This window comes from Oncorhynchus nerka, linkage group LG20 (assembly GCF_034236695.1).
Source record: "Oncorhynchus nerka isolate Pitt River linkage group LG20, Oner_Uvic_2.0, whole genome shotgun sequence".
NCBI classification, from domain to species: domain Eukaryota; kingdom Metazoa; phylum Chordata; class Actinopteri; order Salmoniformes; family Salmonidae; genus Oncorhynchus; species Oncorhynchus nerka.
Genome location: NC_088415.1, coordinates 42,746,949 through 42,770,428, shown reverse-complemented (window position 1 = coordinate 42,770,428; position 23,480 = coordinate 42,746,949). Strand labels below are relative to the sequence as shown.

Below are 23,480 nucleotides of genomic sequence, written 5' to 3'. Positions count from 1 at the left end.
AATAACATGCATGTCAGTCTCTCCTGGCTCAAAGTAGAGGAGAGATTGACTGCGTCACTACTGTGTTGACATGTTGAAGCACTGAGCTGTCTGTTCAAACAACTTGCACACAGCTCAGACAACCATACATGCACCACGAGGCATGCCACCAGGGGTCTCTTCATTGTTCCCAGAACAGTCCAGAACAGAGAGTGGGGAAACGCACAGGACTGCACGGAACTCTATTCCACATCAAGTAACTCATGCAAGCAGTAAAAACACCTTATGGAACACCGTGGACTGAAGAGAGACACACAAACACATAATTTTGTGGTATTACAAATGTTTTATTGTAGATTAGAGTGGTGTGAAAATTTGTTGTACAATGTACTGTTTTTTTTTAAAATTTACACTGAATGAATATAAACGCAACATGTAAAGTGTTGGTCCCATGTTTCATGAGCTGAAATAAAAAGTCCCAGAAATGTTCTATTCAAAGCTGATTTTGCACAAATGTGCACAAATTTGTTTACATCCGTTAGTGAGCATTACTCCTTAGCCAATATAATCCATCCACCTGACAGGTGTGGCACAATCAACAAGCTGATTTAAACAGCAGTGTAAGTATACAGGTGCACCTTGTGCTCGGGACAATAAAAGGCCACCCTAAAATGTGCACTTTTGTCATACAACACAATGCCACAGATGTCTCAAGTGTTGAAGGGGTGTGTAGTTGGCATGCTGACTGCAGGAATGTCCACCAGAGCAATAAGTATTTCTATCTGTAATAAAGCCATTTTGTGGGGAGAAACTCATTCTGATTGGCTGGGCCAAGCTCCCCAGTGGGTGGGTCTGGCCCACCCATGGCTGCACCCCTGCCAAGTCATCTGAAAACCATAGATTAAGGCCTTATTTCAATTGACTGATTTCCTTGTATGAACTGTAACTCAGTAAAATCTTCGAAATTGTTGCGTTTTTATATTTTGTTCAGTATAATTGCCTTAATCTTGTTTGCACCCCAGGAAGAGTAGCTGCTACCTTGGCAGCAGGTACAAATACACCTGTATGGTAGAATATATATATATAAAAAATATTTCTTCAAACCCTGTCAAGTTCTTTGTTGGTCAATGATAGACAGCCATTTTCATGTCTTGCCATATTTACAAGCCCATTTCAGTCAAAACTGTAATGAGGCCTCTCGGGAACATTCAATTATGTATTTTTTTTAAGGAACTCCAGTGTAGATTTGGCCTTGTGTTTTAGGTTATTGTCCTGCTGAAAGGGGAGTTTGTCTCCCAGTGTCTATTGGAAGCAGACTAAACAAGGTTTTCGTCTAGGATTTTTCTTGTGCTTAGCTGTATTGTTTCTGGGGGGTTTTCAACAACAAAAAAGTTTCCTTGCCGTTGACAAGCATAACATGATTCAGCCACCATGCTTGAAAATATAAAGTGGTACTCAGTGATGTGCTGTTTGATTTGCCCCAAACATAATGCTATGTATTCAGGACAAAAAGTTTATTTCTTTGCCACATTTTTTACAGTGCCTTGTTGCGAACAGGATGTGTGTTTTGGAATATTTTTTTCTGTACCGGTTTCCTCCTTTTTACTCTCTTAGGTTAGTATTTTGGAGTAACTACAGGGTTGTTGATCCTTCCTTAGGAGAACTATCACAGCCATTAACTGTTTTTTAAATCACCATTGGCGTCATGGTAAAATCTCTGAGCGGTTTCCTTCCTCTCCAGCAACCGAGTTGGGAAGGATGCCTGTATCTTTGTCGTGACTTGTGTATTGATATAACATCCAAAGCCTAATTTAATAACTTCACCACACTCAAAGGGATATTCAGTGTCTGCTTTTTTTGTTTTTTGCATATCTATCAATCGGTGCCCTTCTTTGGAAGCCATTGGAAATCCTCCCTGGTTTTTGTGGTTGAATCTGTGCTTGAATTTCACTATTCGATTAAGAGACCTTAAATATAATTTTGTGTGTGGGGTACAGAGATGGGGTGTTCATTTTTAAAAACATGTTATTGAACACAGAATTAGTCCATGCAACTTATGTGATTTTTTAAGCTTAATTAGGCTTGCCATAACAAAGGGATTGACTCAAGACATTTCTGCTTTCATTTTTAAATAATTTCTTATTTCTAAAAATCTAAATTCCACATTGACATTGGGCATTGTGTGTAGGTCAATGACACAATCTCATTTTAATCAATTTTAAATTCGGTCTGTAACACAGCAAAATGTGGAAAAAATCAACTGGTGTGAACACTTTCTGAAGGCACTGTATATATTCCATGATGTATGATTGTATGAATACCCCCTGGACATAGCCTGACTAACCGTCCTGTCTCTGTATGGCCTCTATTCTCCAGTCATGGACGGGTCCTTGCCTACCTCACTCAAGCACATCATCAGTAATGCCGAGTACTATGGACCTTCTCTCTTCCTACTGGGTGAGTACTCAGTTCACACGTTCTTCAGTGATATTCGGTTTAGAGGTCTACCGATTAATCGGCATGGCCCATTAATTAGGGCCGATTTCAAATTTTCATAACAATCGGTAATCGTCATTTTTGGACGCTGATTATGGTCGATTACATTGCACTCCATGAGGAGACTGCATGGCAGGCTGACCACCTGTTTCACGAGTGCAGCAAGGAGCCAAGGTAAGTTGCTAGCTAGCATTAAACTGATCTTTAAAAAACAATCAATCTTAACATAATCACTAGTTAACTGCACATGGTTTATATTACTAGTTTAACTAGCTTACATTTACATTTAAGTCATTTAGCAGACGCTCTTATCCAGAGCGACTTACAAATTGGTGCGTTCACCTTATGACATCCAGTGGAACAGCCACTTTACAATAGTGCATCTAAATCTTTTAAGGGGGGTGTGAGAAGGATTACTTTATCCTATCCTAGGTATTCCTTAAAGAGGTGGGGTTTCAGGTGTCTCCGGAAGGTGGTGATTGACTCCGCTGTCCTGGCGTCGTGAGGGAGTTTGTTCCACCATTGGGGGGCCAGAGCAGCGAACAGTTTTGACTGGGCTGAGCGGGAACTGTACTTCCTCAGTGGTAGGGAGGCGAGCAGGCCAGAGGTGGATGAACGCAGTGCCTTTGTTTGGGTGTAGGGCCTGATCAGAGCCTGGAGGTACTGAGGTGCCGTTCCCCTCACAGCTCCGTAGGCAAGCACCATGGTCTTGTAGCGGATGCGAGCTTCAACTGGAAGCCAGTGGAGGGAGCGGAGGAGCGGGGTGACGTGAGAGAACTTGGGAAGGTTGAACACCAGACGGGCTGCGGCGTTCTGGATGAGTTGTAGGGGTTTAATGGCACAGGCAGGGAGCCCAGCCAACAGCGAGTTGCAGTAATCCAGACGGGAGATGACAAGTGCCTGGATTAGGACCTGCGCCGCTTCCTGTGTGAGGCATGGTCGTAATCTGCGGATGTTGTAGAGCATGAACCTACAGGAACGGGCCACCGCCTTGATGTTAGTTGAGAACGACAGGGTGTTGTCCAGGATCACGCCACGGTTCTTAGCGCTCTGGGAGGAGTACACAATGGAGTTGTCAACCGTGATGGCGAGATCATGGAACGGGCAGTCCTTCCCCGGGAGGAAGAGCAGCTCCGTCTTGCCGAGGTTCAGCTTGAGGTGGTGATCCGTCATCCACACTGATATGTCTGCCAGACATGCAGAGATGCGATTCGCCACCTGGTCATCAGAAGGGGGAAAGGAGAAGATTAATTGTGTGTCGTCTGCATAGCAATGATAGGAGAGACCATGTGAGGTTATGACAGAGCCAAGTGACTTGGTGTATAGCGAGAATAGGAGAGGGCCTAGAACAGAGCCCTGGGGACGCCAGTGGTGAGAGCGCGTGGTGAGGAGAGATTCTCGCCACGCCACCTGGTAGGAGCGACCTGTCAGGTAGGACGCAATCAAGCGTGGGCTGCGCCGGAGATGCCCAACTCGGAGAGGGTGGAGAGGAGGATCTGATGGTTCACAGTATCGAAGGCAGCCGATAGGTCTAGAAGGATGAGAGCAGAGGAGAGAGAGTTAGCTTTAGCAGTGCGGAGCGCCTCCGTGATACAGAGAAGAGCAGTCTCAGTTGAATGACTAGTCTTGAAACCTGACTGATTTGGATCAAGAAGGTCATTCTGAGAGAGATAGCGGGAGAGCTGGCCAAGGACGGCACGTTCAAGAGTTTTGGAGAGAAAAGAAAGAAGGGATACTGGTCTGTAGTTGTTGACATCGGAGGGATCGAGTGTAGGTTTTTTCAGAAGGGGTGCAACTCTCGCTCTCTTGAAGACGGAAGGGACGTAGCAAGCGGTCAGGGATGAGTTGATGAGCGAGGTGAGGTAAGGGAGAAGGTCTCCGGAAATGGTCTGGAGAAGAGAGGAGGGGATAGGGTCAAGCGGGCAGGTTGTTGGGCGGCCGGCCGTCACAAGACGCGAGATTTCATCTGGAGAGAGAGGGGAGAAAGAGGTCAGAGCACAGGGTAGGGCAGTGTGAGCAGAACCAGCGGTGTCGTTTGACTTAGCAAACGAGGATCGGATGTCGTCGACCTTTTCAAAATGGTTGACGAAGTCATCTGCAGAGAGGGAGGAGGGGGGATTCAGGAGGGAGGAGAAGGTGGCAAAGAGCTTCCTAGGGTTAGAGGCAGATGCTTGGAATTTAGAGTGGTAGAAAGTGGCTTTAGCAGCAGAGAGAGAAGAGGAAAATGTAGAGAGGAGGGAGTGAAAGGATGCCAGGTCCGCAGGGAGGCGAGTTTTCCTCCATTTCCGCTCGCCTGCCCGGAGCCCTGTTCTGTGAGCTCGCAATGAGTCGTCGAGCCACGGAGCGGGAGGGGAGGACCGAGCCGGCCTGGAGGATAGGGGACATAGAGAGTCAAAGGATGCAGAAAGGGAGGAGAGGAGGGTTGAGGAGGCAGAATCAGGAGATAGGTTGGAGAAGGTTTGAGCAGAGGGAAGAGATGATAGGATGGAAGAGGAGAGAGTAGCGGGGGGAGAGAGAGCGAAGGTTGGGACGGCGCGATACCATCCGAGTAGGGGGCAGTGTGGGAAGTGTTGGATGAGAGCTAGAGGGAAAAGGATACAAGGTAGTGGTCGGAGACTTGGAGGGGAGTTGCAATGAGGTTAGTGGAAGAACAGCATCTAGTAAAGATGAGGTCGAGCGTATTGCCTGCCTTGTGAGTAGGGGGGGAAGGTGAGAGGGTGAGGTCAAAAGAGGAGAGGAGTGGAAAGAAGGAGACAGAGAGGAATGAGTCAAAGGTAGACGTGGGGAGGTTAAAGTCGCCCAGAACTGAGAGGTGAGCCGTCCTCAGGAAAGGAGCTTATCAAGGCATCAAGCTCATTGATGAACTCTCCGAGGGAACCTGGAGGGCGATAAATGATAAGGATGTTAAGCTTGGGCTGGTAACTGTGACAGCATGGAATTCAAAGGAGGCGATAGACAGATGGGTAAGGGGAGAAAGAGAGAATGACCACTTGGGAGAGATGAGGATCCCGGTGCAACCACCCCGCTGACCAGAAGCTCTCGGGGTGTGCGAGAACACGTGGGCGGACGAAGAGAGAGCAGTAGGAGTAGCGGTGTTATCTGTGGTGATCCATGTTTCCGTCAGTGCCAAGAAGTCGAGGGACTGGAGGGAGGCATAGGCTGAGATGAACTCTGCCTTGTTGGCCGCAGATCGGCAGTTCCAGAGGCTACCGGAGACCTGGAACTCCACGTGGGTCGTGCGCGCTGGGACCACCAGATTAGGTTGGCCGCGGCCACGCGGTGTGGAGCGTTTGTATGGTCTGTGCAGAGAGGAGAGAACAGGGATAGACGGACACATAGTTGACAGGCTACAGAAGAGGCTACGCTAATGCAAAGGAGATTGGAATGACAAGTGGACTACACGTCTCGAATGTTCAGAAAGTTAAGCTTACGTAGCAAGAATCTTATTGACTAAAATGATTAAAATGATACAGTACTGCTGAAGTAGGCTAGCTGGCAGTGGCTGCGTTGTTGACTTTGTAGGCTAGCTGGCAGTGGCTGCGTTGTTGACACTACACTAATCAAGTCGTTCCGTTGTGTGATAGTTTCTACAGTGCTGCTATTCGGGGGCTAGCTGGCTAGCTAGCAGTGTTGATTACGTTACGTTGCGTTAAAAGAACGACAATAGCTGGCTAGCTAACCTAGAAAATCGCTCTAGACTACACAATTATCTTTGATACCAAGACGGCTATGTAGCTAGCTATGTAGCTAGCTACGATCAAACAAATCAAACCGTTGTACTGTAATGAAATGAAATGAAAATGTGATACTACCTGTGGAGCGAAGCGGAATGCGACCGGGTTGTTGAGTGAGGAAGTTCTATTCGGTAGACGTTGGTTAGCTGTTGGCTAGCTAGCAGTGTCTCCTACGTTAAGGACGACAAATAGCTGGCTAGCTAACCTCGGTAAATTAAGATAATCACTCTAAGACTACACACTCTAAACTACACAATTATCTTGGATACGAAGACAGCAAAGACAACTAATGCTTGTCCTGCATTGCATATAATCAATGTGGTGCCTGTTAATTTATCATCGAATCACAGCCTACTTTGCCAAACGGGAGATGATTTAAAAGTGCATTTGTGGAAAAAAAGCGCAATCGTTGCACAAATGTACCTAACCATAAACATCAATGCCTTTTCTTAAAATCAATACAAGTTTTGAAGGAGCGTGCACAAGTATATATATTTTTAAACCTGCATATTTAGTTAAGAGATTCATGTTAGCAGGCAATATTAACCAGGGAAATTGTGTCATTTCTCTTGCGTTCTGTGCAAGCAGAGTCAGGGTATATGCAGCAGTTTGGGCCGCCTGGCTCGTTGCGAATTGTGTGAAGATAATTTCTTCCTAACAAAGACCGTAATTAATTTGCCAGAATTTTACATAATTATGACATAACATTGAAGGTTGTGCAATGTAACAGCAATATTTAGACTTAATAATTATAATTAATTCAATAAAATACGGAACGGTTACGTATTTCACTGAAAGAATAAACGTTTTGTTTCCGGATTTGACCATATTAATGACCAAAGGCTCGTATTTCTGTGTTTATTATAATTAAGTCTGATTTTGATATTTGATAGAGCAGTCTGACTGAGCGGTGGTAGGCAGCAGCATGCTCGTAAGCATTCATTCAAACAGCACTTTACTGCGTTTGCGAGCAGCTCTTAGCCATGCTTGAAGCACAGCGCTGTTTGACTTCAAGCCTATCAACTCCCGAGATTAGGCTTGCATTACTAAAGTGCCTATAAGAACATCCAATAGTCAAAGGTATATGAAATACAAATGGTATAAGAGAGAAATTGTCATATTATTCCTTTAACTACAAGCTAAAACATCTAACTTGGGAATATTGAAGACTCATGTTAAAAGGAACCACCAGATTTCATATGTTCTGAGCAAGGAACTTAAACGTTAGCTTTTTTTTTTTACATGGCACATATTGCACTTTTACTTTCTTCTCCAACACGGTTTTTGTATTATTTAAACCAAATTGAACATGTTTCATGATGCATTTGAGACTAAGTTGATTTTATTTATGTATTATATTAAGTTAAAATAAAAATGTTCATTCAGTATTGTTGTAATTATCATTATTACATACATAAATAAAATTGCTTTTTGGTCATCCAGTAATCGGTATCGGCGTTGAAAAATCATAATTGATCGACCTCTACTTTGTTTTAGATGCATTAGATTCCATAGTATGCTTACTAATTTCACTTGAGACAATTCTCCAAAGTCCATCAAATCATATGCCATTTTGATGTTAAGTGAAAAGGAATGGTGTAAATTGTCTGTCAGTTTTTGGTCTGATTTTAAAACGTGCTCCCTCCATCTCCTCTCTCCTCCACAGCAACGGAGGTGGTGACAGTGTTTGTGTTCCAGGAGCCGTCTCTGCTCTCCTCCCTGCAGGATAACGGTCTGACTGATGTCATGCTGCATGCCCTGCTCATCAAAGACGTGAGTCGCACAGCACTCCCTCCCCTCTCGGCTCACCCCGCTTCTAGACACTAGTGGCAAAAACCCTTTCTACAAGTGAAGGTGTTAATATAATGTTTCTCCCCCTCCTGTATTTGGAAGAATTTAAACCAATCTAAACAGATCACTGTCCAACATTTTTCTGGTTGGCTGGATGAAAGCGGAATATGTCAACAGGAGTGTAGAAAATAGAGCAGTGCAGAAAAGGAACTCAAAACGGAATAGGAACGTCCACTCTCCATGGTCTTCAATGCAGGTTTGCGTTGATAATTGCGGGGAGCGTTTTTTGCCGCTAGTGTCTGAATGCGGGGTCACTCTCTCTCCTCTCTCTCCCTCATTTTGATTGCTCACCGGATCTCCCCCTCATTTCCTCTCATTGCTCCCTCCTGTCCACCCCTCTCTTCTTCTACACATGTTTAAATGTCACATTTTCTTTTAGAGCAGGGTCATGCATTAACAGCAGTCCAGCCAGTATATGAGCTAGTCTTCAGTGTTGTCTGTAAGTACATGGAGTAGCCGTCCGGGGGTTTGATGAACTAGCTCTATTCTGGTGGCCTCTGGTACATTCTAATGTATTGATTCCATCCAAAATACACAGCTAAATTATTGAATACTCTTAACGACTTTACCTCCCAGATTGGTAAAATTAGTTGTGGTATTGAGTAGGAAGACGTGACTTTGCAATTAAAATGACTGAAAATGTATGAATTCAGTGTATTATTGGCCTATGTGATCAGGTCTCTTTTCGAAGTACGATAATCTTTTTTAACATTAAACCGGTCTTATGGGATTCAAATCATATTTACAGTTTTACTGCAAGATATGAATTGCCACAATTTGTTTGTTCTTCAAATTCTGTATTTTATTGGCTCTGCTGCTGTGGACACTTAGGGTAAGGGGCGTCAGGTAGCCTAGTGGTTAGAGCGTTGAGCCAGTAACCGAAAGGTTGCTAGATGGATTCCCCGAGCTGACAAGGTAAAAATCTGTCGTTCTGCCCCCGAACAAGGCAGTTAACCCATTCTTCCTAGGCCGTCATTGTAAATAAGTATTTGTTCTTAACTGACTTGCCTAATTAAATAAGGAAATCAATGTACTTTTGTAATTTGGGTGAACTTTCCCTTTAACAGTTTTCACTGTCAGTCGTTGTGGGTGTGATTGTCAGGGGAGGGTGACGGATATAATGAGGCACGTGTTACAGAAGGAAGCAGTTGACTACTCCATTGTCTACATTTTAATCAAATCAGTAGGTTTTATCAATATTTAATACCGTATAAGTATCTTTTATAACTTTCAATCTGTTTTAATTTATATTAGGGAATGAGGCTCTGTCTCCAGTACCTAGTGTTCTTCATTGAATGTTTTCCTAAATTTCTGCAGATAATCGCCAATAAGCAGTAGTAGCCCACCAGTATGCAAATTTAGGGAGCCAAATGAACGGCTCTCACCAATGAGATTCGGTTATTTTCAAAAAAGAGCTGTTCGCTCGCAAACAACCCAACCCATCAGTAGGCTACACTGACGAGTCACTTGAGCGGTCCCTGTCAAGTTTCGACATGTGCTTCAAATTAGAGGTCGGCCGATTATGATTTTTCAACACCGATACCGATTATTGGAGGACTAAAAAAAAGCCGATGCCGATTTTTAAAAATGTTTTATTTATTTATTTGTAATGACAATTACTACAATACTGAATGAACACTTATTTTAACTTAATATAATACATCAATAAATCATGAAACATGTTACATTTGGTTTAAATAATGCAAAAACACAGTGTTGGAGAAGAAAGTAAAAGTGCAATCTGTGCTATGTAAGAAAGCTAATGTTTCAGTTCCTTGCTCAGAACATGAGAACATATGAAAGCTGGTGGTTCCTTTTAACATGAGTCTTCAATATTCCCAGGTAAGAAGTTTTAGGTTATAATTATTATAGGACTATTTCTCTCAATACCATTTGTATTTCATTAACCTTTGACTATTGGATGTTCTTATAGGCACTTTAGTATTGCCAGTATAACAGTATAGCTTCCGTCCCTCTCCTCGCTCCTCCCTGGGCTCAAACCAGGAACACAACGACAACAGCCACCCTCGAAGCAGCGTTACCCATGCAGAGCAAGGGGAACAACCACTCCAAGATTCAGAGCGAGTGACGTTTGAAACGCTATTAGCGCGCACCCGGCTAACTAGCTAGCCATTTCACATCGGTTACACGAGCCTAATCTCGGGAGTTGATAGGCTTGAAGTCATAAACAGCGCAATGCTTGACGCACAATGAAGAGCTGCTGGCAAAACGCACAAAAATGCTGTTTGAATGAATGCTTACGAGCCTGCTGCTGACTGAGCGGTGGTAGGCAGACTGCTCTATCAAATCATAGACTTAGTTTATAACATAACACACACAAATACGAGCCTTAGGTCATTAATATGGTCGAATCTGGAAAATATCATCTTGAAAACAAGATGTTTATTCTTTCAGTGAAATACGGAACCGTTTCGTATTTTATCCAAGGGGTGGCATCCATTAGTCTAAATATTCCTGTTACATTGCACAACGTCCAATGTTATGTCATAATTACGTAAAGTTCTGGCAAATTAGGCGGCCCAAACTGTTGCGTATACACTGACTCTGAACGCAAGAGAAGTGACACAATTTCACCTGGTTAATATTGCCTGCTAACCTGGATTTCATTTAGCTAAATATGCAGGTTTAAAAATACATCTGTGTATTGATTTTAAGAAAGGCATTGATGTTCATGGTTAGGTACACATTGGAGCAACGATACGCACCGCAACGATTATATGTAACGCAGGACACGCTAGATAAACTAGTAATATCATCAACCATGTGTAATTAACTAGTGATTATGATTGATTGTTTTTTATATGTTTAATGTTAGCTAGCAACTTACCGTGGCTTACAGCATTCGCGTAACAGGCAGTCTCCTCATGGAGTGCAATGAGAGGGAGGTTAGCGCATTTGACTAGTTAACTGTAAGGTTGCAAGATTGAATCCCCCGAGCTGACACGGTGAAAATCTGTCGTTCTGCCCCTGAACGAGGCAGTTAACCCACCGTTCCTAGGCCATTGAAAATAACCATGTGTTCTTCACTGACTTGCCTAGTTACCGTAATTTCCGGACTATAAGCCGCTACTTTATTCCCACACTTTGAACCTCACGGTTTATACAATGACGCGGCTAATTTATGGATTTTTCCCGCTTTCGCAAGATTCATGCCGCCGCCAAAAAACTGAGCACCGTCACATAATGTGACGTAATCGAGCGCGCTCTAACTTCCCATCATTCTGATTACGGTAGTAATTTTGTCACCCTCATCATGGCAAAGACACGGAGAAATGCGTATGATGCAGCTTTTAAGTTGAAGGCGATCGATCTGGCTGTTGGAAAAGGAAATAGAGCTGCTGCATGGGAGCTTGGCCTTAATGAGTCGATTATAAGACTTTGTAAACAGCAGCGTGAGGAACTGACTCAGTGCAAAAAGACAACACACCTTTCAGAGGGAAGAAAAGCAGATGGCCCAAAGTATTTGCAGCCACTCGACATCAGTGTAAATCGTGCATTTAAGGTGGCGCTCCGTGTTCAGTGGGAGGCTTGGATGACAAGTGGGGAGAAATCCTTCACTAAAACGGGCCGCATGCGAAGAGCAACTTATGGTCAAGTCTGCCAGTGGGTCCTGACAGCGTGGAGCATTGTCAAAAAATCCACTATCATCAATGGGTTTCGAAAGGCTGGACTGCTGCGTGTTGAAGGGGCAGCATGAGCTCAGCGGGGTATTTGCCTCCGGATGAAAGTGACGAGAGCGACAATGAAAACGATCCAACATCGGATGAAGCAATTCTGAGGCTATTCAACTCCGACACCGAAGGAGATGACTTCAGTGGTTTCCGTGCATAGGAGGAGGAAGATGGTGACCAATGACTTTCTTGGTAGGCTACTGTTTTAATTTTTGCTACAAGCCGTGTTTCGTTAAAGCCTATTTATTTTTGTTACAAGCCGTGTTTCGTTTAAAGGCTGTGTAAAGTTCATTTGTTTCAATGTACCGGTAGGCACCTGCGGCTTATAGACTTGTGCGGCTTATTTATGTACAAAATACATATTTTTTAATAATTCAGTGGGTGCGGTTTATATTCAGGTGCGCTTAATAGTCCAGCAATTACGGTAAATAAGGATTAAATGAAGGTGTAAAAAAAAATATATATATAGAACTGCCAAATCTGTGTCCAAAAATACCAATACAATTTCCAATTGTTATGAAAACTTAAAATCGGCCCCAATTAATCGGCCATTCCGATTAATCGGTCGACCTCTACTTCAAATCCTAGGAAAATACAAATGAGATCTTGAATTTACTTGTCCCGATTCAATGCCGTGGATGCATAACTACATTGTATTTATGAATAGCAAAGGGATATAGGAGATGGACTTTATTCTGTCAGTTCGACATCTTTTTTAAACTTATCAACGTGCTGTTCGGTCGTCAATCAAAGCACAGTAAATAGCCTATGAACCCGTATTCCATGGCTGGCTATTTAGGCCTATGAAACATGCGAAAGAAAATAAAAGAATGCGCAACAAAACAATAATTGGGCCTAAGTGGATTTCACCTCATTGTTAACACTTAGTGCCTTTTAAGAAAGTATTCACACCCCTTGACTGAATTTAAAATTGATTACATTTAGATTTTGTGATACTGGCTTGCGCACAATACCCCATAATGTCAAAATGGAATTGTTAAAAACAAGAAATACATATTAATAAAAAATGAAAGGCTAATTAATGTCTTGTCAAGTATTCAAACCATTTGTTTAGCCTAAATCAGTTCTGTAGTAAAAGTGTGCCTAAGTCATGTAATAACTTGCATGGACTCACTCTGTGTGCAATAATAGTGTTGAACATGATTTCTGAATGACTACCTCTGTACCTCACACGTACAATGATCCTTAAGGTCCCTCAGTTGAGTAATACATTTCAACCACAAAGAACAGGAAGGTTTTCCAATGCCTTACAAAGGAGAACACCGATTGGCAGACCTATTTTTGTTTTTTTAAAGCAGACATTGAATATCCCCTTGAGCATGGTGCAGTTATTAATTACACTGTCACTCCAAAGATACAGACGTCCTTCCAGTTGCTCAAGTGGAAGGAAATGAGCCCAATGTTGACTTTAAAACATTTAGTTTAATGGCTGTTATGGGAGAATTGAGGATGATCAACATTGTAGTTACTCCACAATACTAACCTAAATGACAGAATGAAAAGTAGAAGGCCTGTACAGAATATTTTTTTTCCAAAACATGCATCCCGTTTGAATCAAAGCACTGTTAAAAATAAAATAAATGTGTCAGGGAAATGTGCTTTATCCTGAATACAAAGTGTTATGTTTGGGGCACAAACAACAGGTGACTGAGTACCACTATATATGTTTTCAATCATGGCGGTGGCTGCATCATGTTATGGGTATGCTTGTCTTCGGCAAGGACTAGGGTTTTTTTTAAATAAAAAGAAACGGAATAGAGCTAAGCACAGGCAAAAACCTAGAGGAAAACCTGGTCATCTGCTTTCCAACAGTCACTGGAAGACAAATTCACCTTTCAGCAGGACAATAACTTAATTAATCAATAAGGCACAAGGGGGTGTTTTATATGGCCAATATACCACGGCTAAGGACTGTTCCTCGGCGCGAAAAGCGGAGCTCTTATGGAAATACCCATAAAGACTCACATCTGTAATCACTGCCAAAGGAGATTCTAACGTGTTGACTCAGGGTTGTGAGTACTTTATGTAAATGAGATTTCTTCAATAGATTTTCAAAAATGTCTTACCCTGTTTTTGGGGTGTTGTGTGTAAATGGGTGAGAAGATTTAAAAACCAAATCCATTTGGAATTAAGTCTGTAAAACCACAATGCGCAATAAGTCAAGGGCTATGAATAGTTTCTGAAGGCACTGTACATTACATGGGGTGTGTAAATTAACTCAGGAGACTCAACATGCTCTCCCTCCTCCGTGAAAAGAAATTCAACCGCAGCCAACCACAGCGCAGAAAAATAACACTTGTATAGAGAGGCGGGACAGACAGCAGACTGACAAACCAGCAGTGTTTCCCTGTCGACGCTCGCTTTGTGACTGACGGCCCCCCGTCCTATCAATAGATCACTAGAAGATGAATATCGTTCATTCTAGCGGGATAAGGCGATAGATTTTTCTTCACATAGCCCTCCCTCCCTCTCCAACTTCACTCATTCCTCTCTTCCTCATCTCCTCCTTTCTGCCACACAGCATTACATGAAACGGTCATTCTCCCTCATTGGTTTCACCTCACCTCCCTCACTCTTTCCTCCTGTTCTCCCCCCTACTCCTGATTGCCTTTACGTTTTGATTCCCTGCGCCTTCCCCTACCCTCCTTCCCAGTCCCTCTCCTCCTAGTTGTTCCCTACCCCTCGCCACTCTGTCTCTCACTCTCTCCCTCCCCTTTTTCTCTCTCTTTCTCCCTTTTCTCTCTCTCACAGTCTCTCTCTCTGCAGGTCCCGGCCACCCGGGAGGTGCTTGGTTCTCTCCCTAACGTGTTCAGTGCCCTGTGCCTGAACGCGCGAGGCCTGCACTCCTTCGTCCAATGCCAGCCTTTTGAGCGCCTCTTCAAGGTGCTTCTGTCACCTGACTACCTGCCTGCCATGAGACGACGCCGCAGCTCTGACCCTCTGGGTGAGTGTAGGGGATGTGGGTGTGTTTTAGGAATCTATTAAGGTGAGACTTTTTGAGAGGACTCTGTGAACTTAAAGGAACACTATTCACTGTTGAAAAAACAGGTGTGTGTGTGTTCAAGTTATGTTGTATGGTGACACATTACACTGTTGATTCAGATGAGATTGTCTGTCTGTATGTAACCGTTCTAATGTGTGTGTTTCTACAGGAGACACGGCATCCAACCTGGGCAGTGCTGTGGATGAACTGATGAGACACCAACCCACTCTGAAGACTGACGCCACTACTGCCATCATCAAGGTGGGTTCACAATCTGAAATGATCAGCAGCATTGATCAGGGATGGGCGCGAGTACTCAATTTGAGCTTAAGTACCGACTAACCTGGATCAGTGTGATCCGAACAGGAACAATTCATTATTAGGCCCTAGAGTTTTTCACGGTATAGTAAATGAACACCTGCTTGTCTTCTCCCAGTTACTGGAGGAGATCTGTAACCTGGGCCGAGCCCCGGAGTACATCTGTCAGAAGCCCTCTATCCAGAAGACTGATGGCACCGTGACCGCGCCCCCGGCACGCTCTTCCCACGCCGCCGAGGAGGCCTCCAGCGAAGACGAGGAGGAGGAGGAGGCGCTCCATACCTTCACCCAGCAGCAGGGGGAGCCAGAGAGCAACAGACAGTCAGTGCCAGTTGAACTGTATGACATACTAAATCAGAGATGTGATTTCTCCTGATCAATTCAGGATTTATTGCTCCTCTGATATTAAATTTTTTCCTCTATTCAATAATGTTTTACATTTCACATTTTGTTACATGTGTTTGCGTTGGGGAGTTGGAATGCTGATGGTGTTTTTCCTATAGGGTTGTTGGCACCGAAGAGAGGATACCCATTCCTCTGATGGATTACATTCTCAATGTGGTATGTGGTGTCGAAGTTCTTTCCCATTCTTTCACCTACAATTAAAAAGCACACTTAAATCAAGTCCCTTTTCCACTAAACAAAACTTGTCAATGAAGCAATTCTAGTCTCAAATCATATTATGAGATTGTTTCCCTTGTGAGTGCACATTGGTACTATGAAACAAAATAATCACTTTTGGGAGCATATTTATTATGATTATTTTTTATACTAGTATGTAGACTCTTGTTTTCTACTATTGTCTAATCAAGCACGTTTTGTTCATATACTGTACCATACCATGAGTCTTCCCTGGTTTCCCCTCTCAGATGAAGTTTGTGGAGTCCATCCTGAGTAACAACACAACCGACGACCACTGTCAGGAGTTTGTCAACCAGAAGGGTCTCCTGCCCCTGGTCTCCATCCTGGGTCTACCCAATCTGCCCATTGACTTCCCAACATCAGCTGCCTGCCAGGCTGTAGCCGGGGTCTGCAAGTCCATACTGGTGAGACCTGACACGGGTTGTTGTTTTAGTTGGTTGTTGTCTTCTACATTTTATTTGACCGGTATTACCAGCTATGTTTGCTGAAGGTAGAAAATCCTAGGAAATGTTATTTAATTAACACAAGCTCCAATTGTGTGTCAATTAATTGACTCCAATCAAAAACAAAAGAGGTTGAAAAGTGGTAGAATTGCCCTTTTAAAGTGTTGGCCAAGAGGTTCGGACCTCTTGCGTAATGGTGAAGTTGTTGGCTAAACAGTTGCTGGACCCGGGTTTGAGTCCCGGTCAGGGCTACACCCCGAGTTTGCTACCACATATATATGTCAATGAATAAACTGCCCGTAATGTACTTCTGAGTCCGTTGGAGAGGATCAGCTTCAGCAAAGTGAGATGTCGAATCACTGATCTACAGATAGTATTCCCTGCCAAATAGGCTTTGTACAATTAACAACCAGACATTGGTTGATAGATTGCAGACAGCTTGTGTCAATTTAAGTAACATTCCTAAGGATTTTTTAAAAACCTCCAGCAAACGTAGTGGATAATGCTGGAAATAGCAGTATTTAAAAAATAAAACTCTACCAAAACAATTGGCACTATATATGGGGGTATGAGCCCTACCAGGGTCTTGAGTCCACACTGGTGAGACTGGGAGCATGGGGAGATGTGGGGATATGATTTAATTGAATTTGTTAATGACTGAGCTCAAGCAGAGCTCAACAACTATAGACACTTGAGAAAATGAACTTACATGTTACATTGATCTTTCATTGTGATTAAGGTCCTATGTTCCTTAGGTTCCCTTTGACACTGCTATATTGTGACCACAGTCCAGGCTCTTTGGGGCATGCCAGACCTGTGCTGGTTTTCAATCTCTGACCCCTGTGTGTGGTGCTGCTGTGTTGTGACTAAACTCCAGGGTGACCTATTAAATGTAACCAACTTCAGTCTCTGATCCCTGTGACTGTGCTGTATTGATACTGAAGCGCCGTGTGTTGTCCCGTGGTCCCCAGACCCTGTCCCATGAGCCCAAGGTGCTCCAGGAAGGGTTGTGTCAGCTGGACAGCATCCTGTCGGCCCTCGAGCCGCTCCACCGCCCCATTGAGGTCCCCGGGGGCTCTGTGCTCCTCCGAGAGCTCGCCACCGCCGGTCACGTGACCGACGCCACGCTGTCGGCCCGCGCCACGCCCCTGCTACACGCGCTCACCGCTGCGCACGCCTATATCCTGATGTTCGTGCACACCTGCAGGGTAGGACAGGTAAGAAGCCTGGGAACCAATCAGCAATGCTCTCTCTCTCACATACACACACACACGCATACATACATACATACATACATACAGTTAATGTCGGAAGTTTACATACACCTTAGCCAAATACACCGTTTTTCACAATTCCTGACATTTAATCCTAGTAAAAATTCCCTGTCTTATGTCAGTTAGGATCACTACTTTATTTTAAGAATGTGAAATGTCAGAATAATAGTAGAGTGATTTTATTTCAGCTATTATTTCTTTCATCACATTCTCAGTGGGTCAGAATTTTACATCCACTTAATTAGTATTTGAAGATGTCAGCCATATATAACCAACCAACTGTCGACATATTGCAGCTTTGTCTGTGGATTTCAAAATAACCATGTCTGTGGTTTTTATGTCATTTTTGGGATGCTTTGTTGTTGCTTAATAGTGGTGGGTGCATTAACCGTCCCGTCTATTTTCCTGTTTGTGTTGTACAGAGTGAGATCAGGGCCATCAGTGTGAACCAATGGGGCTCCCAGCTAGGTCTGAGTGTTCTCAATAAGCTGAGCCAGCTCTACTGCTCTCTGGTCTGGGAGAGCACTGTGCTGCTATCACTCTGCACACCCAACAGGTACACTAAGCTGACTCTTTCTCTCCTACTGGCTCTTTATCCCCCTCTTGCTTTATCCATCTATTTTGACCTTGGGTTTCTCTCTCTGGTTCTCCCCTTTTCTCTCTTTCTCTCTCTCTGGCTTTCTCTTCCTCAGCAGTCAGCCAGCAGCACACAGTAACCTACTCTTTCTCTCCTCTCCTCTTCCAGTCTCCCCCCAGGCTGTGAGTTTGGCCAGGCTGACATGCAGAAGCTTGTTCCCAAGGAGGACAAGCCATCTGGCAGCACCACAGCCACCGCCTCAGGATCCAGGAGAGCTGGTAATGAAGACGACCTCCTACTGGAAAAAAACCCAAAAGAAAATGTTATTATCAAATATTTATGAACGTTAATTCATTAAGTATGCAATAGGACATTCTGTTAGGCAATGTTTGGCAGTGTGCTTTACATTCTGAAAAAAACTGCCAACTTCGGAATGTTAGTCGGGCATCGTTTGAGCAACGTGCAAAGAAAGAACTGAAGGATCTTTTAGCCAAACTTTCTCTTCCATCCCAGCCACCACTATCTCTAACCACTAGGCCTCTCTCTCTCTCCCCCTCTCTCTCCCTAGCTGATTCTGACACTGTTGCTTTGGACCCCCCTGCCACGGGTCTCCTGGAGGGGATGGGGTTGGACGGGGACACACTAGCCCCCATGGAGACTGACGAGCCGACCGCCGGCACCGCTGACCCCAAGACCAAGTCTAAACTGACTCCCGCCATGGCCACACGCATCAAACAGATCAAACCACTGCTCTCCGGTGAGGAAATCCTAGATTTTTCTCTTTATTTTATTTATTTGTAGTCGGGTAGTTGGCATAATTGAAGTGTAGAATGGCATCCCCACCAAATGGAGAGATGTACGGTCAGAATCTCCGCGTTAGTGAGAAGTGTGTCTTAACTCTCTGATGAAGGTCAGAACACCTCCGCTATGTCTACCGATTCTTTATTTGGAGCGCTAGCTGTCTTTTCCTACAGGTGTGTAACTCTCCCCTCTCACCTCCAGCATCGTCTCGCCTGGGCCGGGCTCTGGCTGAACTCTTTGGTCTACTGGTGAAGCTGTGTGTGGGCTCTCCAGTCCGCCAGCGCCGCTCTCACCACGCCACCAGCACGGGCACTGCCCCCACCCCCGCCGCCAGGGCCACCGCCTCCTCCCTCACCAAGCTGCTTACCAAGGGCCTCAGCTGGCAGCCCCCGCCCTACACCCCCACCCCTCGCTTCAGGTACGCTAGTCAGTCAGTATCTACCCTGTCACACCCAATCTTAAAGAAAATCCTCCCATCAGCCCATACAAGCTAACCTCTTCTATAGTTCTCAGAGGGTGGATAAGATTTGGTAATACTTTTGTCTTGTTTCTGATAAGCCCAGAGGGCTGTTTGCTTGTGTACATAGATCATCACTCGGGGCTCCCGAGTGGTGCAGCAGTCTAAGGCACTGCATCTCAGTGCTAGAGGTGTCACTACAGACTCCTAGTTCGATTCCGGGCTGTATCACAACCGGTCGTGATTGGGAGTCCCATAGCGCGGTGCACAATTGTCCCAGCGTTGTTGGGGTTTGGCCGGGTTAGGCCGTCATTGTAAATAAGAATGTGTTCTAAACTGACTTGCCCAGTTAAATAAAGGTAAAAAAAAAAAAATAGCATGTAGGAGGGGCAAGAGGTTAGTTTAGTTACAAGGCTTTACGCTTGTCAGAACGATTCCAACTTCCAACTGCATCTATCGATTGGCAGATTTAATGCTCCCAGTGTCAATTTTAACACTATCACTTGTCTCTCCAGGCTGACGTTCTTCATCTGCTCGGTGGGCTTCACGTCCCCCATGCTGTTCGATGAGAGGAAGTACCCCTACCACCTCATGCTGCAGAAGTTCTTCTGCTCCGGAGGACATGATGCGCTCTTCGAGTGAGTGGAGCACCCTTGCTTAGCTCTGTTAATATCTGACAGACTTGCGTTGTTGGTACTTCTTTACATGGAATTTGTTGACGCCCTGTAGCTACAACTAACCCTACTACTGTTGCTGACTACCTGACTGTACATACGTATTGACGTTTGGCACTACTTTTGTCAGCATTGTCAATACAATCATTATGAGTATGGCCTTGTTTTACCTGATCATGTGAGTTGACCAGGACAACTATGGGCAATAATGTGTTTCTCTGCCCAGCAGCACTGACATATTTCTCCTTCCCCTCTCTCTCCCCAGGACATTTAACTGGGCTCTTACTATGGGTGGTAAGGTGCCTGTCTCTGAGGGCTTGGAGCACACTGAGCTTCCTGACGGGACAGGGGAGTTTCTGGATGCCTGGCTGATGCTGGTGGAGAAGATGGTGAATCCCAGTACCGTGCTGGACTCACCCCACAGCCTTCCCGTCAAGGTCCCTGGGGTTACCCCCACCACCCCCCAATTCAGCGCCCTGCGGTTCCTCATCGTCACTCAGAAGGTAGAGGGTGTGTGTGTGTTACGTGGTTTCTTGGTTGCTTGATTGGCATCTGCGATGTTTGAGTTTGCACTCAAGGTCATTTTGTATGGGCCGTCATTGTATATTAAAATGTGTTCTTAAGTGACTTACATAGTTAAATAAAGGTTAAAGCAAATAAATACATACACATAAAGGCCAGCATCCCTGAGTCGCCTCTTCACTGTTGACGTTGAGGCTGTTGTTTTGCGGGTACTATTTAATGAAGCTGCCAGTTGAGGACTTGTGAGGCGTCTGTTTCTCAAACTAAACACTAATGTACTTGCCCTCTTGCTCAGTTGTGCACCGTGGCCTCCCACTCTTTCTATTCTGGTTAGGGCCAGTTCTGTTCTGTGAAGGGAGTAGTACACACCGTTGTATGAGATGTTCAGTTTCTTGGCAATTTCTCGCATGGAATAGCCTTCATTTCTCAGAACAAGAATAGACTGAAGAGTTTCAGAAGAAAGTTATTTGTTTCTGGCCATTTTGCACCTGTAATCAAACCCACAAATGCTGATTCTTCAGATACTCAACTAGACTAAAGGAGGCCACTTGCTTCTTTAACCAACACAACAGTTTTTAAACTTGGATTAACTAATACCGTGTGCCATTGGAACACGGGAGTGATGGTTGCTGATAATGGGCCTCTGTACGTCTATGTAGATATTCCATTAAAAATTGATGTATTTCTGATAAATTTTCCATTTTAATGTACAAAAAAAGTGATTTTCTTTTAAAAAAACAAGGTCATATATATATATATATATATATATATATATATATATATGTGAGATATAGATCTCACACACACACACCTACTCATTCAAGGGTTTGTCTTTATTTTTAATAATTTTCTACATTGTGAAGACATCAAAACTATGACATAACACACATAGAATCATGTTGTAACCAAAGAAGTGTGTATACTATGTAATACTAACCCACTCTCACTGTTTTCAGGCGGCGTTTAACTGCATCCGAAGCTTGTGGAACAGGAAACCCCTCAAAGTGTACGGGGGCCGCATGGCTGAGTCCATGTTGGCCATACTCTGTCACATCCTTCGTGGTGAACCAGTCATCCAGGAGCGGCTAGCCAAGGAGAGGGAGGGCACGGCCCGGCCAGAGGAGGAGGGGGGCCCAGGGGCCACCACGGTGCCTGTAGGCCCCAGCTCTGGAGCTGGAGGTGAGCTTGCGTTTTACTAAGGCAACATTATTAGGGATTGGTTGATGCTCAAATGTTTCATCGACAGAAGATTTGAATTGCAAATCAACTTGACTGGAGGTACTCAACACACTTTAATCTCAAAGGCGTTCGATGGGGTTGAGGTCAGGCCTCTGTGCAGGCCAGGCAAGTTCTTCTACACCGATCTCAACAAACCCTTTCTGTATGGACTTCGCCTTGTGCACTGGGGCCATTGTCATGCTGAAACAGAAAAGGGCCTCCCTCAAACTGTGAAAGTTGGAAGCACTGCATCGTCTAGAATTTCACTGTATGCTGTAGCATTAAGATTTCCCTTCACCGGAAATAAGGGCCCTAGCCCGAACCATGGAAAAACAGCCCCAGACCATTATTCCTCACCCACCAAACTTTACATTTGGCGCTATACATTGGGGCAGGTAGTGTTTTCCTGGCATCCGCCACACCAGATACGTCCGTTGGGACTGCCAGATGGTGAAGCGTGATTCATCACTCCAGACAACGCGTTTCCGGAGTCCAATGACTGCGAGCTTTACACCACTCCATACTACGCTTGGCATTGCGCATGGTGTTATTATGCACTTCCATGGCTGCTCAGGTTATTATGCTGACGTTGCTTCCAGAGTCAGTTTGGAACTCTGTAATTGCAACCGAGGACAGACTATTTTTATGCTCTTTAGCACTAGGCGGTGCAGTTCTGTGAGCTTGTGTGCCCTCCATTTCGTGGCTGAGCCGTTGTTGCGCCTAGGTGTTTCCACTTCACAATAACAGCACTTACAGTTGACCGGGGCAGTTCTAGCCAAGCAATAATCTTACCGAGTGAAGGGAGTAGATTAATTGGTTGACTATTGGCAGGAGTAATGGGTGGGTTCTTTGCTGTCTTTCGGGATTGGGCACATTTTAGCATGCTTCCAAACATTTGCAAATGTCCCTTTTTCCAGTGACCAATTAAATATGTCTTACAGTGGCGCTGTGATCTGGGGAGCAGCATAGCGAAGTAAAAAATATTCCATAAGATCACATTACCTGTAGATTTACCATCAGGTAATGACTTCAATAGGTTCAACACCTCCTCTACTGACACCATTTGTAGAATAAAAGAGCAGGTTTTTTTGCTCATAATATGATCATCAATCCATTGGACAATAGCTTGTTTGGAAGATTGGGTGTTTACATTATCGCTCAGTAAATGGATTTTCTTAGTAAAAAAATCTGCAAAATGATTGGCAATATCATCTGGTTTTGTTATTGTTTTCCCGTCAACCTCCACACTAGATGGGCATGATGAGATAGATGTACCAAGTAAGCTCTTAACTGTATTCCATACCTTTCACAATCATTTTTATAATTCATAAAAGCATTTTTGTTAAAAAACAATATTGCGATTTAATTTACCTGCCTAATTACATTTATTTTCATCAATTTCTAGTTTAGATTGGTCTGCTAGGGCTTTTGCCATATTTCTTTGAGAAAATCACCCAGTTCATCAATCTATGGAGATGGATGAGCCCCAACTGTACTCTTAAGTTACTGGGGCATGATGGTCCATTACCTCAGTGAGCAAATCAGTAAAACATTCTCTAGCGTGGTTTAAATCATCCTCTAGATAAATCAGCTCCCTGGGTAGCGCAGCCAAATCATTTTGGAAATGACTCATGATTAAATGTTTTAAAATGTATATCGACTACAGTCCTAAATTCAAGCCCTAAAGTTTAGGCTTACGTACTAATGCCTAAAGGTGTCAGCATGCTTCAGTTCGGCTGGCGGCTAGGCAAACCAAACAAGTGAGCTAGCATACTCCCATAAAAGATCACCCGCTTGA

At 44.2% G+C, this 23,480-nt stretch overlaps 1 protein-coding gene across 1 annotated transcript in view; it reads left to right on the top strand.

The window, feature by feature from the left end:
* Window positions 1-23,480, top strand: part of LOC115102687 (E3 ubiquitin-protein ligase HUWE1-like) — an 87,909-nt gene that overhangs the window by 22,584 nt on the left and 41,845 nt on the right. The window contains exons 19-33 of the mRNA XM_065006058.1: window positions 2,356-2,436; window positions 7,876-7,982; window positions 14,540-14,717; window positions 14,926-15,017; window positions 15,193-15,395; window positions 15,578-15,635; window positions 15,944-16,120; window positions 17,131-17,376; window positions 17,856-17,989; window positions 18,179-18,288; window positions 18,579-18,767; window positions 19,013-19,229; window positions 19,784-19,906; window positions 20,208-20,445; window positions 21,421-21,643. Of these exons, the coding sequence (XP_064862130.1) occupies window positions 2,356-2,436; window positions 7,876-7,982; window positions 14,540-14,717; window positions 14,926-15,017; window positions 15,193-15,395; window positions 15,578-15,635; window positions 15,944-16,120; window positions 17,131-17,376; window positions 17,856-17,989; window positions 18,179-18,288; window positions 18,579-18,767; window positions 19,013-19,229; window positions 19,784-19,906; window positions 20,208-20,445; window positions 21,421-21,643 (2,376 nt within the window). The remainder of the gene's footprint in view (window positions 1-2,355; window positions 2,437-7,875; window positions 7,983-14,539; window positions 14,718-14,925; window positions 15,018-15,192; window positions 15,396-15,577; window positions 15,636-15,943; window positions 16,121-17,130; window positions 17,377-17,855; window positions 17,990-18,178; window positions 18,289-18,578; window positions 18,768-19,012; window positions 19,230-19,783; window positions 19,907-20,207; window positions 20,446-21,420; window positions 21,644-23,480) is intronic.